Source organism: Marmota flaviventris, chromosome 15 (assembly GCF_047511675.1).
Source record: "Marmota flaviventris isolate mMarFla1 chromosome 15, mMarFla1.hap1, whole genome shotgun sequence".
In the NCBI taxonomy this organism is placed as follows: Eukaryota; Metazoa; Chordata; class Mammalia; order Rodentia; family Sciuridae; genus Marmota; species Marmota flaviventris.
In genome coordinates, this window is record NC_092512.1 from 59,117,997 (window position 1) to 59,135,014 (window position 17,018).

General features: G+C 34.1%; 1 protein-coding gene across 12 annotated transcripts in view; it reads left to right on the top strand.

The window, feature by feature from the left end:
* Stau2 (staufen double-stranded RNA binding protein 2) overlaps positions 1-17,018 on the top strand; it is a 313,847-nt gene that overhangs the window by 100,157 nt on the left and 196,672 nt on the right. For all 12 annotated transcript variants that reach the window (XM_071602282.1, XM_027947886.2, XM_071602290.1 and 9 more), the window contains 2 exons: positions 15,333-15,489; positions 16,906-17,013. In XM_071602282.1, coding sequence (XP_071458383.1) covers positions 15,333-15,489; positions 16,906-17,013 — 265 coding nt within the window. The remainder of the gene's footprint in view (positions 1-15,332; positions 15,490-16,905; positions 17,014-17,018) is intronic.

Consider the following 17,018-nt stretch of genomic DNA (forward strand, 5'->3'; position numbering starts at 1 on the left):
ATCATTGAAGGTTATATTCTATTCAAACAGTAAAACATAAATATAATAAATATGTAGATGAGTATGTAAGTATAACAAGATGTAGTATGTTATATAATAACAACATGATAGATTAGAAAATGAAAAGTGCTGTGGATAATAGAAAAGTAGAGCAGAGTGAAGGGGATTATAGTTTTAAATAGGTCTTATTGAGAAGGTGAGATCTGAACAAAGACTTTTAAGGAGCAGAGAGAGTGAGGATGTTTGGGGAGAAACAAGAAGTCAGCTGTTATAAAGGCCCCAGGGTGTCTGGTAAGTTTGAGTGTAGGAATGTAGTTAGAGTGGGATAAGTGATGAATCCTGTGAGAAGGTCAGAGATGTGGCTGGAACAAGGTTTATGTAAGGCTTTGTGGGCCTCTAAGAATACTAGCTTTTCCTGAGTGCAGTGAGGAACCATTATAGGTTTTCAGCAGTTACCTGATCTGACTTAAATTTTGAATGGACCACTTTGGCAACTGAAAACACTGAGAAGTTATTACAGTACTCCAGACTAAACATAAGACTTTTTTGAATGTTTGAGAGGGTAATTTTTTGGCCAATATTATTAGGTAAAAAAAAAAAAAGATACTTCTTTGGCATTTTGATTTGCATTTCTTTAATTATGAATGAGGTTGAACATTTTAGCATACATGTATAGTCATTTATATTTCCTTTTCTGTGAACTGTGAATGAATAACCTTTGCTTCTTTTTCTGTTGATTTGATAATGTTTTCCTACTGATTTGTAGTCAGTACTTCTTAAAGCTCCTCATGTCCCTTCCATTGTATAAACAAAAATGAAAGCAGCTGCCTCAAGGGACAGATCATGCTGATGTTGGGAAGTACTTGGCGCCCCTGTCACAACTAAGTGGGTCCACCCGTAGCACTTTCCTAGCCAGATCCCACATGCTTCTTTCACTTTGAACTTGCCCTTCTGTGGGGCATGATTTGTTTTATCCTACATAGCTGAAAGCCTGTCCCTTGCAAGTCCATGTTTCTTCCTCACCGTCATTCATTCTCACCTTGAGAGGAGAATTGAGTAGTGATGGGGACAAGGAGGTCCATGAAATCAGTCTACCTTTGTTTGAAAGCTGGCTCCACTTATTCCAGGTTACCTAATCTCTCTGTTCTTCATTTTTCTCAACTATAAAGTAAAAGTAATAATAGTACTTACCTCAGAAGGCTATTGTGGTGATTCAGTGAGTTACTGAGTACATAGTGCTGGCCTCTACAAAACCACTTAGTGTTAGCTATGATTACTCTCTCATCTCATGGGTATTAATTGGACTCTTTTAAGTGCTGGATGTCATGGTAGACACTAGACACTAGTACTGTGAACCAGCAGAAACCTGTGTCCCTTGCAACCTTCCTAGAACACTACCCCTGGAATAGCACGTGAATCATTTACAGTAAAATTTTCCCATCATTGAACAGTATGTCTTACTGCTCAAAGTACTGACTACAGGGTTCTCAAGCATTTGTAGAGGAGTCCTGCTTAAATTCGAGAAATAGAAGGATATGCTTATTTTGATTTTATTAAAATTACATTTTGATAAAACAAGATTCAAGTGACAAATAAGATTATAAGTTTAGCTCTTCATCTATTTAACTTCATCATAAGCTTGCCAGCTCTTAGGTGTTCAGTTTCTGGCCAGAATTTCTTATGCATAACTGAGGTGATTTAGCTTCCTGAGAGATCACCATGGTCATACTCTTGTCAGTTTTGATCATGCTTGTGCTTTGGCATTCTGAGTCTTAATCTCAGATTGTATTGTAGGTTTCTTTCCAACTTTCACAATAAGTATTGTCCTCTGCAAATAAGGATTGTATGGTCTGTTTGCAAATCTTTTTTTTGTTGTTGTTGATTTTTTTCAGAAAAATAACAAAAAGAAAAATAAGTAAAATTTGCTTAACACGCACGTATTCTTACTTTTCTGAATTTTCCATGTTGCTTCTTCAGATACTTAAGAAACCTTATACACACTGGGTTTGAATGACTCATTGGTTTCACTCAACATCCTGTCTTTTTAAGAACATATGGAAACCTTTCTCTAAATCAATAATGGCAGCAAGACTTTTTTTTTATTATTGTGTTGAACTTATTAGTTTGTCTCCACTTTAAAACAAAAATAATATTATTTTTTGTTCTAATCTTTCCTAAATCCAAATCAGTTCTTTATGTTGGCTTTTATTAATTATATTTCTAATGCACTATAATGAAATAATGTTAATAGCATACCTAGTAACATCAGTTAATTTTTGCCCTGTTCTCTTGCATGACTTTTCTTTCTCTTTCTTATCTCTCCATCTCTCATTGAGATGAAAATAAGCAGTTTCAGTGGTTTGTCTATTCTCTTTTACTTCTGGGTAAGATTTAGGTACTTAGGCAGTAATGTTTGGACTATATATTTAATCATCTCAGGTATTATTTTCCTCATGGTTTACTGCTTTTCTCAGTTTGAGTTTCCTGGGAGCTTATTATTCACTAATTTCCCAGGCTTTTTCTTGGCTTAAGTTACCAGGACCTTGACCTACTCGCCTTCTTTATTTCCTTATGACTTGTTGACATTCTCACGTTCTCTGGTCAAGATGCACTTCTTCAAAGATAAATGAGTTACTAGACTCCTACACTGTGATTGACAGGTCAAGGAACAGTCTATGGAACATCACCCCAAGTATGTAATTAGTGCCTTTTAAGATATAAGACAAAGAAAAATTTTAAAATTGTAGCAACATTCTTCATTATTTTACATTAAAATCTTCTGGAGGTGTATTTAGTTGGTTTCTAGTGTTTTTTACAATATCTGAACTTATCAATGTATCTTCTGCCCAGTGACTGGTATTTTGAAGTACATTGGCATTTCCTGAACCACTAGTGATCCAAATGTCAGGGTTCCTAGGGAGGTGTGAGGCTCCCTGGTACGGTACTAGCACTGTCAGGGTGTTCTACAGAGCACATGAAATGGAAGACACTGCTGGCATGATTATAATCTTCTTAAACCTCTCTCAAGCAGACAAAACAATGTGGAACTAGTGACATGGGCCCTGTGTTCTGTGAGGAGCTAGTGGCTAAGGTTATTCCTTACAGGCAATAACAAAAAGCACAAGAGGTGCTGAAGCATCACAGGAATACTGTGGAATGTCTAAGAAGACTGAAGGGTTAGTTACCAAGAAGGAAGGAGGGCAAACAACTGCGATTTCCTGAGCCTTCTGTGTTCTGGCACAGTGTATTGAACTTGTCCAGGGTTACAGCTGGTAAAGGGCTGAATTGACCCTCCAATCTAGCTCTTGCTTTTACTACTCCCTGTGCTAGCTCATGTAAACATCTGCTCTTTGAGAGTATTGAGATAACATGACAGACTTATTTCCAGACTAGTATTCTCAAAAACTATTATGCCCATAGAAAAGAATTTGCAGTGTGACAAAAATGCAGTATCTTATCCATATTGTGAATAGGAATAAACTATCATAATCAGAGGCCAGAACCGATAGCCTTTCAAAGCTATCACACTATTACATCACACTGTTCCTATGTGTGGTAGTCAAACTGGTTATCAGTGTCATATTTTTACCACTTACTTGTTGCCTTGTGTTTCTCTCAGGGTACATGGTAGAAATAAAGGGGACTTGGTGATTTTCAGTTTAATATCCATTTTGAAATAAAACAGCAAAATTCACATTGATGTAAAAATATGCCTTGTTTTTCTGCAGGGAAAAGACAGTATACATAATTGCAGTTCACATAGTATTTGTGTAGATAATTTTTAAAAAATTAATTTAAGATGAAATTGCTTAACACCAATTCAATATACCATTAGTTAAAAGTAGGAGAGTTTTCAGCCAGATGTGACAGTATACACCTCTAATCCCAGTGACTCTGAAGGTTGAGGCAGGAGGATTGCAGATTCAAAGCCAGCCCAGCAACTTAGCAAGACCCTAAGCAACTTAGTGAGACCCTGTCTCAAAATAAAAAGTAAAAGGGCTGGGGATGTGGCTAAGTGGTTAAGTACCCCTGGTTTTAATCTCTGGGCTCCCCCGCTCTGCTGCAAAAACAGTAAGAGTTCCCCAAAGGTCCCATATATTCTATTGGTATTGCAAAAGTTGCCTTTTACATTTAAGGATCCTGGTAGTTGAGCAAGTCTTTCTTCCCTGTGTCTTTGAAAAGCAAACTTTGAGTCAGACAATGGAGTTGACTCCGGAGGATCTGTATTATTCCAATAAATTGGTATGAATTGCAGTGAAACCACCAAAGTATATTGCCAATCACAGCAGAAAATTCCAAGGCTCTTGAATGATTTTGTCAGTAATAAGAGACTATTTGGATTGCCTAAAATCTGACAGCATATCTCCATGTGGCACTTCCAGCTAATAAATTATATTTCTACTTTCAGTTTCTGTGAAGTCACTTTAAAAGCCCTGCAGTTCTTATTTTAAACCATAGATTTCCTTCGAATGATTGTGAGAATGTGAAACAAAATGATTATCTATTAGGCTAATTTTTATTGCAGATGAGAGGATAAGTGTTTTACAAAATAATTTATTAAATGTACCTATTCCTTGGCATACATGTTAAAATTTTTAATTACAGTTTTTATTATGTGTTGGAGCCAGCATTTTTCTATAGAAATATAACTCAGGATTTAATATTGGGCAACAGTGGGAAAATGGGATTTAGTATGAAAATATTTGCTTTATGTAAACCTTTTTATGAATGCAGCTAATGCATAAGGTGAAGTCAAGCTGTAAAAACAATTAACTGGGAAACTGCCAAGTAAATTTTTTATATTCCTATGAATATCTGTTAACTTACACATTTTTGTTATCATCAAACTATATGCAGATGTACAACCAGATTCACTTAGATTTGGGTGAAAGAGACAAAATACTAAAAGTATAGAGTAAGTATAATTACTGTTTGTATCTCCAAACAAAGCACATTAATCTTTCTGCAATACCGCTGATGTAATGTCTCTGTGTTACTTTGGGGAGTATTTGAAGTGGGCAAACATCCAAAGTTGATAGTTAATTTTGATCAGCGAAAGCACTGGAGGAGATGTCTGGGTTGGACATTGTAACAAAGCAAACAATTTCTGGAGGTCTTGGAAGATTCCAGTACAAACATAATTTTCCACTTGAATCTTGTATTCTAGATATCACAAAAGAAATTTATCCAAGAAAAGGTATAAAACCCCTTTAAAATATAATCTGATATGTTTATTTTTTCTTATGTATTTATACGTAACAAACTTCTGAAAAACATGTTTATGGGCTTAAAATAATGGAAAAGCGGAAGTATTTCAGATATTTTCTAGAACCAGTTTCATAAATTGTTTTGTTATTGGAAAAGACTTTTTCTATACTAGTGATTTTCAAGGAACATTTTCAGAGAACCCTTAATCAAAGATGGAATTTAATTATGGGATTATTCTTATAACTCAAATAAAATATAAACCATAATTTCCATAGTTTTCTTAATACTTAGGATTCTGTTACTAGATTTGGAACATGCATTATTTAGCAAACATATTAAAAACTTAAAATTTTATTTTTAAAAACATTTTATAAACATTTTTAAAGTGGGGGCTGGGGATGTGGCTCAAGTGGTAGCGCGCTCACCTGGCATGCACGCGGCCCAGGTTCGATCCTCAGCACCACATACAAACAAAGATGTTGTGTCTGCCGAAAACTAAAAAATAAATATTAAAAAATTCTCTCTCTCTCTCTCTTAAAAAAACATTTTTGAAGTGCAAAGTATGTGTGTACATATATATATATTTATTTGAAAATTGTCCCTAAGTAAATATATAGCTATGCTATTTCATAGAAAATACAATAATTTCCACCTGGTTTGCTGCTTGAATAAGATTGAGAAAGTTGATGTAGACAAGATCATTTGTTACTGAGGAGTCTTAGAGAACATAAAGCTTCTTGTCCAGTTATTAATCTAATAATTGGAACTTAAATTCAGTTGATCTTTCTCTAAATGTAAAGATCTTTTTTATTTACTCCAATTTATAGGAATTACTCAGTAGACAATTTAAAATTACATTTCTTTTTTTTTAATCTTTTTTTTTTTTTTGGTGGGGTTCTTTTTTTTTTGTCTTTTTTGGAACTGGGGGTTTAAACTAATTTAACAATGTTAGTTTAAAAACAAAGAAGGGAGACCTTCAGACACTTTGCCACTGAGCTACATCCCAGCGCTAAATTACATTTCTTAAAATGCAAATTTTTATTACATTCAAGATTTAAAAACATTAATGTGACCTAGAGAGCATATAGACTCTTATCTATGACAAAATGCCTACAACAGCATATCCCAAAGATGTTTTATAGATACACCGGATGGTTCACTATAAAAGGGTTTTCATTACCAACCTTAATTAAAAAGCTCTGTGTACAGAAACACTATTCTGTCTTGAAGACTTTAAGGACAACAGAAAGCCCACAAGAAAGCAAATTCATTAATCTTGTATCTATCTCAATGATACCAAGAAAAGAAATTGAATATCCAACCCAAAGGAATAACAGAATAAGTCAGAGGAAGGCAATTGAATGCATATATATTTAAAGAGCAAACAGAAGAATGATAGAAAATATTTTCAGACTCTAATATTTTGTTCTTAGGAAGAATCAGTAGAATGTGTAAATTCGTATTTTAATAAGGTAAGTAAATATGGGTTTTAAGTATAATACATAATACATATTACATAATCTAATAAGTAAATATGGGTTTTAAGCTCAAATATGCAAAAATACAGACTGCTAATTAGTGGGCGGGAGTATAGCTGCATAAGAAGTAAAAATTCTTGTAAAACACTGTGTTAGTCAACTTATGATAAAGATAGTTTCAGAACCCAAATGAACTGGATGATTTTTCAGGAAAACATAAATTACCAAACTGACCTTGGAAGAGAAAAAGAGATTTAATTGCCTTAGAATTAATAGAATAAGTAGTCACACAAATAGCCACTTCTGTCTTCCACACCACTCTGAAGAAAAGCAACTAGCCTAGATGGTTCCACAGAGAGATTGGAGCTTTGTACAACAGGAAATGAATTGTTTGGGGGCTGTTAACATTGACATCTGATTCAACAATGTTAGTTTAAAAAACAAAGAAGGGAGACCTTCAGATTAGTATTATTATAGAATATCAGTGGGAAAATCCTAATTAAAATATTGGCAAATGGAATTTGACAGTACATTGAAAGAAGAGTAACCATAATAACTAGAATTTATTCTAGGAATGTAAAGTTGTTTCAGTATTAGAAAATAGGTAAAAATTCACCTTATTAAGGGGTGAAAGGTAAAAATCATTACTGCCATGCAGATGCGGAAAAGACATTTAAAAAGTCCATTCTTGATTTTGCAGACTCAGTGCGTTTTAAGTAATTTGATATTTTCTTAACATTGTAAAATAGAAAATGTATACACTATAAATGCATACACACTATAAATATGCACAAATACTCACGCATGCTCCCTCTCCCTTTGTTCCCCAAATTCTCTTTTGGAGGTATAGACTGACATAATTAAGTAAATTAAATTGTGAAAAGAAATAGGAAAAATATAATTTTGAAGTCCAGGCTTCAGAAAGGTAGAGCCTTTGTGAGAGAAGACAAAGAATGAACAGAGGGGTAGTAGATCTTTGCACTTAAATTGGTCTCCCAGACTTGTAGTATTTCCAGAATTTCCTTTAGTAACTGAGGTCCTACATATTACATTTGGCTTTCAGAGATCTTCAGAATCTGCCAGAAGTCTAGTCAGATTTAAGTTGTCTTGATATTCTGAGTCCAGGACGACTTCCCCAAAGTTTATAGTTAGTACTTCTGCAGTTTATAGTGCTCATCTATCCAGTTAATTCAGAGGCACCACAGTGTAAAGGTTAAGAGAATGGCTCTGAACTGAAACTCCTTGAGCTCCAGTGCTGGCTCAGATTGGATGACCTTAGAAAAGTTAGTTAATGTCGGTATTTTCCAATTTCTTCATTGGTAAAATGAAGTTGGAGTTGCGTGGGGATTGAGTGAGATTAGTATCCATAATGCTTAGCATAGTGTGGTGTCTGGCACACAGCAAGTGCTTTTTTTTTGTTTTTGCCTCAAGTACGATAATGGTGTTGATGATTTATCTAGATATATATTTAGGGAAGGGGCAAGAATAGGCTTATGCTGGATCTGAGTGTGGCACTGAGGGTGGTGGTCTTGTGTTGAGGCTCTTTGATAACATGTTGTATTTTCCATATTGTCCTGATTGTGGTAATAGTGTTAGAGACATAGTACAAGTGCTTTTTTCTCTTGGCTCATATTCTAAATTCCATAAATCATTCCGCTAGTTTATCAAATTTAAACTTGAACACAGATTTATTTACTTTGTTTTGAAAGAGATTACACTTGGTTCAGTTAAACACTTCCTTCTGTTTTTACCCCATGCAACCAATTATTTTCAAAAACTTGAAAGTATGAAAGAAGAGAATGTCATTTATAACCTTTCACTTCAGAACACTGTATCCTGGTTTTTAGTGCATGTCTTTTTGAATTTTTCCCCCCAGGCATTTAAAACATAGTTATAGTGATTGAACAGATAGAATCTTAAACCTTTTGGAAACTTAATTTTAGCTAACCTGTGAATCTGTTTTCATCATTCCTAATATTTGAAATTCCTTAAGAATTAATGCTGAAATCCCATAAAAGATATATTTTCAAAATTTATAGATGTGAAGAGAGAAAGAACCAAATATCTAGACATATTATATACATACAAGTTTGAAATTGTGCCAAGGACTACTTTATAGCTTTATGATAAAACTTGTTATTTTTCTGTAGCAAGAGAAAAATTTTGACTTAGCAGTGCCAAGGAGTGTACAGAGAATCAAAATAATCAACGTGTCATTTGAAATCCTAAGTTTTGGCTTTTAGAATTCTTTAATAATAGACTCTGCAAACATTTTACAGATAAGTAAACTGAGATAGAAAGGTTAAGTAACATTTCTGTGTTCAGTCAGTGTTAGAAATAAACACAGAATCCAAAACGTCTCCCTATTAGATCAGAAGATAACATTTTCATATATTTTAGGACATAAACCTGTAGAGGAGATATGAACATTTAAGCTGTATTGAGATTTATGAGTTATGCTATCAAATAAAATGAGGTAATTATTTTTCAATTTTTAAAAGTTTCAGTGTTATATGGAATATGTCTTTCTCACCTTGTAAAAGTGATACTTAAGAAAGTGGAGATGTTGAAGAAGAAAGCAGTCACAAGATGATGGGAAGGACAAAGGGATTTTAGTTTTGTTTAGAAAGATAATACAAAGTGAGTTTAGAAACAGGGCATTAAATGGAGTAAAATTAGGGAAGATGGTAAGGATATATTGTATAGAATGTTGTTACAACAAACAAATATAAATAAGTATAAAATTTCCCCTTCACTTAAAAAATAAGACTATAAAAGGAATGTGAAGTATTAATTCAAAGCATTAAAATATACATCTTTTTTTTAATTGTTATATTGTCTTGAAGATAGACCAAATATGAAGACTTTTGAGGGATCTAAAGAAAAGAAGGAAAGCATTTTATGTTCAGTTTTGTTTATTTTTTTTTTGAAAGGCTTTCAGTCTAGATAAAGAGCAAGGTAGCATGGTCAAAAGGCTTTGTAAGTAGTCTTTGTAAATTTGGACTGTTAAGCAGTGTGGCACATAGTGCCCTTCATTTTGACTTTTCACTTTGTAGCTCTCAGTTGAGACTGTTTGGGGCTTGACATGCTTAGAGACATAGGCATTCATTGTAGAGTTCAGTCACTCAGTAACATACCTCTGAAGTTCACTGGTGGACCTTTGTTTAGAACTCTTGTATTAGATTCTCTGGCCAGCTAAGGAGATAGCCAGTTTAATAAATGTAAAAGATTTTGGGGAAATTCTTAAGAGTTTCTTGAATCTCTGAAATTAGTTGCATTTGATTCCCAACACCTCTGTAGAGATTTGTTACTTCGCAAGGTGACCTTGGGGCCTCTCTTGTCTCACTAGATGGCTGTGAGGATTAAATCAGAAAGAAATATGAAAGATCTAACCATTATGCTATTAGGAATACATGTGGCCACCCATTTGAATAGCGTTTGAAGCAATTGCCCATTCACCTAATCTTGTGGGATGTGATGCTAACCTGGAGCAGTAGCTCTCAGATTGTTGGTGTGCACAGTCACCAGCAATTTAAGACTTCTCATTCTATTCCCAAGGACTCTAATTAAGCATATCAAGGTTGGAGCACAGAAATCTGCATTTTTAACCAGCACTAAAGATGATTCTGATGAAAATGGGATCATACTTTGGAGGCTGTGGAGAGGAAAAACCATTTGACCCTTAAATAATCTGGAAGAGGTTTCCAAGGGTCATCTTTGGATTGTAGGCACTATGGAGATCTACTAAACATTGACCATAAAATTCTAATTGAGAATAATCATTCAAAAATAGCTGTGTCCAAGTAGTTTAAATACATGCTGATTTGTAGGAATAGGAAATCACTTATTATTAAGTACCAAGTTCAAGTTAAAAAAATAAAAATAGAAGAAAGAACTCCATTACATAGAACATATCAACTTTAGAGCTAATAAATTTTGGTGTTTCTTTAACAAAGGAAATAAATATTTAGACACAAGATCCTAGCACATCTGTGTGATGAAGCATTTGAAATCATCGTTTTTATAATCCAATCTGGATACCATTAATCAGGGTGCTCTGGTTAATCTTAATTGTCATGATGCAGTGAGGAGATGTGATGTGTAAGGTATTCAAGCCATGTGGGGTATATTATTAAGAATCATTGTTAAGAGGATGAAATGAAACTGGAATGAAACAAGTCAGGCGTCCGGTCTTGGTATTTCCTGTTGTTAGTGCTAGAATATTTTACTTTTTAATGTCCAAAATACAACATGCTTAATTTTCCCTCTGATATTTATATGATATAATTTATATGTACATATATATCAACATGCACATACATATGCATAGAGCCATATTTGATGACCAAAAAGGAAGAGGCCCCAAGGGCTCTTTAATGTGCAATTAATATTTTGGTCAGAAAATCAGCAGATTGTTTCAGTATGGTTATATGTTATGACATCATATTCCAGTAAAGTTATAATGAACAGAAATTTTGTTTGTCTCTGTGGCAAACCCAAATGAGTTTTGTAATTGTCAGCAGGCCTTAGTGATTATAGTGGCGCCCACTCCCTCTACCATAGTTAAATGTCTGTTAGTTAGCATTCTTATTGAGGACCTCTATTTTCAGAAGTTTATAATTAATTGTAAATATTTGCTCTGTGGTGAAAGATCAGATCAGGAGTAAATTTATGATTTCAAGTTGTCTGTTTTAAGGTTTTTGCAGAACCAGTTAAAATATGCATAAAATTTTGTGGAGATGGGAAAACTGAACTTTGTGGGATATAAAGATAATTTCCAATCTTCATATTAGCCTGTCTAGATTTCTATATTAAAAGGATCTAAAATAAAATAGATTATAGGAATTTGTGTATATTGGTACCCTATTTAGTTATTGTAATCAAAGAACAAAGCTGATTGTGGTTTTTAAATGCTTTTTAGTCTTTGGACATTAAAAATACTTTTACTTTCATTGAATTTTTTCTTCCTTTAATTGTTTTATATTTGCTAATTAAAAAGTGAGAACATAGGACTTGATAATAAAATACTTTATCTTAAATTAGTAGAGAACTGTACATCAAGAAAATTGATTTTAAGAGTTTAAAATAGGAACTTTTTCTTTTTTGTTGCTCTGGATTTCTCCATTTCATTTGACACTATTGATTATCCCTTTCTCTGACATTATGTTGTGATTTCTTTTCTAACTCTGACTTTCTTTCATCTCCTTCACTGCCATCTATTGTTTCTCCTGCACTTTGATCATAGACATCAATCAGATCCCAGCCTAAGGCTCTTTTTTGGTTCCTTTACACTTACTCTTTCCAGGTGTTTATCCACTGGCCTGGTTTCAATTATTGCCTCACTAATCTGCATCTTCAGTACCAATCTACATTTCTAGTCTTTTACCGTCATTAAATGTTCATTGATTAATTCCATCTGCCCAATGAATTTTTATACTATTGGCTCTATCCATTTATCCCAGCTTGACTATAGAACACCACTACATGGATGTTTAGTAATTATTTAAGACATAATAGAATCTTGGGTTTGGAATGCAGCTCACTGATAGAGTAATAGCTGTAAGACTCAGGGTTTGATTCTTAGTTTTGTAAAACAGCAACAAAAAATATTATGGCCTCAATTGGGCTTCTCTTTGCTTGGAAGCAAACTTTTTTTTTTTTTTAAGAGAGAGAGAGAGAGAGAGAGAGAGAATTTTTTAAATATTTATTCTTTAGTTTTTGGCGGACACAGCATCTTTGTTTGTATGTGGTGCTGAGGATCAAACCCGGGCCGCACGCATACCAGGCGAGCGCGCTATCGCTTGAGCCACATCCCCAGCCTGGAAGCAAACATTTTACAACATTAATTTTTGACTTTTCGCCATTGTCAGTCCATCCAAATTAATCCTATTCATTTTCTGAACTGTTCAATTCAAAGGTCATATTTCCCAATCATTACATTTCTTAGCCTGTGTTTGTCACTAGATACAATCAATCTCTCCTAACTTTCCCCTCCCATTTAGCTTTCAGTAAGGGCACTATGCTTCCTTGGTCTCCCTCTTATCACTCTCTCCAGAAGAATTCTCATTGTATTAAAGTTTTAAATACCATCTATGTATTGATGATTTCCGCATTTTATTTCAACATTAGATCTCTTTCCTAGAGCCCAGGCTCATAAATCTGATTGTTCACTTGATATCTCCTCTTGTATGTCTAATAGTTCTAATAATTTAACGTTTCTAAAATAGAGCTACTGATACTCAGTCTCAGTAAATTCATTCCTTTTGTGTCTCAATGAACAGGTCATGTTTTATTTTTATTTCATATTCTATATCTAGTGCTTAGGTAAACCCGTTTAGGCTTTTAAAATTCATCCAGAATCCAGTGACTTTTCATCACATCCACTGCGGTACCTACTTCTGATCACTATCACTTTTCCCTGGATTATCTCAGCAGCCTCCTATTAGACCTCCCTGCTTCTCCATTTTTTCCCCTTCAGTCTGTCCTCAACATATTAGATGATTCTTCCAAAATAAAAGACAGATTATGTTACTTATTTCTGTTCAGAATAGCTAAGTATTTCACTCATGGTGAAAGTCAGAATCTTAAAAGAATTTCTAGGGAAGGCCCTGTGCAGTCTGCCACTTCTCATTTCCTAGCTTTCCTTCCTTCACTCCCTAAATTCTCGCCAGACATGCTTCCTTTGAGTGATTTAAATGTGCATGGCACATTTCTGCTTCATGGCTTTGTGCTTGGTGTTCTCTCTGCTTGATGCAGTATCCCAGATACCTTCGTGGTTTGCTTCCTCATTCATTTCAAGTCTTGACAATGTCATTAGTTTCTTGATGAAACCTTCCTTGACAACCTTATCTAAAAATTCACCTCCCAACACTTTTGAACCCTTTCTGCTTTTTCTTTCATGATCTCTAACATTCTAGATATTCTACATATTTACCTTATTTATTGCCTGTTTTTTCCACTATAATATTTTGGTTCATTGTCATAGTCCCCTGTCATGTGGAACATACTCCATAAATAATTGTTGAATTAATGTGTTGTATTGCAAATATTCCTATTTTTTTTCTTAATTTCTTCTAGAGTTATTCTTCTTTTAGTCTCCTTTATCCCCTCCTACCTGTATTATTGCAGCTTTCCAGTTATACTCTGTTAACTCAGTCATATTAAACACAAACTTGCTAAAACTTTTCACTTTAAATACACTTTGTTATCTTTCCCCCTATGAATTGGCATAAACTCTGCTCCCTATCACTAATCACCAGAGAAATGCAAATCAAAATCACATTGGGATCCTATTTTACCCCAGTTAGAAGGGCTGCTATCAAAAAGACAAAAATTAACAAATGTTGATGAGGATATAGAGAAAGGAAAACTCTCATACACTGTTGGTGGGAATGTAAATTAGTACAGCCATATAGAAAACATTATGAAGTTTCCTCAAAAAAACTAGAAGTAGAACTACCATATGATCCAGCAATCCCACTACAGGATATATACAAAAAGAATTGAAAAACAGTATGTTAGACAGCTGCACTTTCCATGCTTATTGCAGTACTATTCCCAGTAGCCAAGGTTTGGATCAATCAAGGTGTCCATTGATGGATGTATGGATAAAGAAAACATGGTATGTGCATACAATATAATATTATTCAGCCATAAAAAGAATGAAATTCTTCATATGCAGCAACATAGATGGAACTGGAAGACATTAAGTGAAATAAGTCAGGCAGAATGAAAAATACTATATGTAAGAACATATAAGTAAGACTTATATATGGAAACTAAAAACTTTGATCTTGAAGATGTGCAGAGGATAGAATAGTAGTTACCCAATCCAGGAAAGGATGTTAGAAATGGAGGGATGGAGATCAGATGGTTAATGAGGTTCAGTTGGATAGGATGAATAACTTCTAATGTTCTATATAGGGTCACTGTGGTTGACAGTAATTAATTGAATATTTCAAAATAGGGAGAATTTTGAATGTTCCCAGCGCAAAGAAATGATTACCTGTCTGAGGCGATGCATATTCCAATTACCTTGATCTGATCTTTACACATTGTGTACATGTATGAAATGTCAAGTGTACCCCCATAAACATACATAGTTACTATGTATCATTTAAAAATTGAAATTGGTATAACTCTCTTTTCTTCCTTACATTGACTTTGATCTCATTACTTTGTATCATATTAAATTCATCTCTGCTTCCACATTAGTGATTAAAACTGCCTTCTGCTAAAAGCACATTAATCATCATGTTGTCTCTTAAATGGCTCATCTGTCTCCAGAGTCTGTTATAGCTCCCCATCCTCAGCACCAAACCATTCTGTTCTCTTCTGCAAAATCTGACTGAAGACATGCCAGGAAATCCTCTGTGATATAACTAAATAATTTTTCTATATTCATTTATGTTTATTGTTGTACTCTACATATGTTTTCCATGGAGAGTAGTATACATTTATCTTTAGATGTATTGACACACCTTTTATCTTTTTATGTACATTCATAGGGTTAAAATTTTATTGGAGCTAGTAACAGGATATAGTACATTTGTATCGTTGGTAACATTTTTGATAAAGCAAATCTTATTAATGATTGTAGAATAGTTTTATTGAACTAACATTAATTGTTTCATTTTCTTATTTTAGGTATCATTGCCCAATGCCTAAGATCTTTTATGTTCAGCTAACGGTAGGAAATAACGAGTTTTTTGGTGAAGGAAAGACTCGACAAGCTGCAAGGCACAATGCTGCAATGAAAGCCCTTCAAGCACTGCAGAATGAACCTATTCCAGAAAAGTCTCAGGTGTGGTGCTGCTACATGTGGCTGTATCTGTCTTACACTTCTCCAGTGAGATTATTGATCAGAAAAATAAATATACTTTGTAAATATCAGTGGTAAAGAACACTAGGATAATAATCTGCTGAGATTTGTTTCTCAGATTACTTGTCTTGCTACATGAGTCTTACCTGTGCCTGCCAGTGTGACCTAATTCACCTCTTAGGTGGCTCAGAATTTTGGGATGTCTGTATAAGGATGTGAGATGACATTCATTTGCCTTGCATTTAATGCTGCATTTATTGAGCATAGATTACAATGTGTTAATATAGAACCAAGAGATATAAAATGGAGATCTTTATGGATCCTTAAGTCTTTATTTTAGTTTTAAATTTTTTATTTTTATATTTTTAATTATATTTTTTAGTTGTAGATGGACACAATACCTTTATTTTATTTGTTTTTATTTTTATGTGGTGCCTGGGATTGAACCCAGTGCCCTTACGCATGCTAGGCAAGCCACAGTCCCAACTAAGTCTTACTTTATTTTATAAGTGAGGATATTGAGGCTATTCTTAAGTAATCTCACCCATTTTTATAGTTTTAGCCTATTTATCCATGGGCCTCGAAATAGTATTTGTAGCTCAGGCATATCCTATAATATATTTACCTTCTTATTGGACTTCTGCATTTAGTTATTTCAAAACCTACAGTTTGGCATCTATAGACACTTACTTTCCTCAAATCTGTTGGTTCTCCTTGTTTGAGATTTGTTTTAATGGAAGACTTTGGTCTTTTTCTGCTTGTGTACTTTTATCATAACTCTTTGTCTGTTTTTCCATTAGGTTATAAGCTTATTGACTCTCTCTTTCTCTCTAATACATTTCTACTGTGCTCAGCACATATGAGACCCTCTAGAATTATGTGTTAAATAAGTGAATACATTAATTGGTGCCAGTGCCAGATGCAGAGCTCCTATGTCCTGGTTTGCATCCTTTGTTCTTTCTATAACTTAGTGTTTTCATAGGTCATATTTGAACTATTAGGGACTCGTGTAGGAGCAAGGTGTGAGGGGTGGTGGGTAGGGAGCTCTCAAATAAGAGAATTGGTTCTAGGAAGATAGGATAAATTCTGAAAGTAGTATATGGTTGTGTAAAAGATTTCCAAACTCAGCATTAAATGTTTCTATGTAAAGTTAAAAACAAAACAAAACACCCACACAAAACTCCCTGAAAACCAAGTATATAAAGCCTCACAGCAAAACCTTGACTATTGTAGTCAGACAGGAATTCATTTGGATACAGTCCAGAGTTTGTTATTTTTTGTTGTATTTTAGCAAGGCTCTCTTGATTGTGGAACACACACACACACACACACACACACGTATAAAGATTGTTGTAAAATTAATATTCAATGTTATTTTATTTTTTTTTTGTGATTTAGAATGGTGAATCAGGAAAGGAAATGGATGATGATAAAGATGCAAATAAATCCGAGATCAGCTTAGTATTTGAAATTGCTCTGAAGAGAAATATGCCTGTCAGTTTTGAGGTATG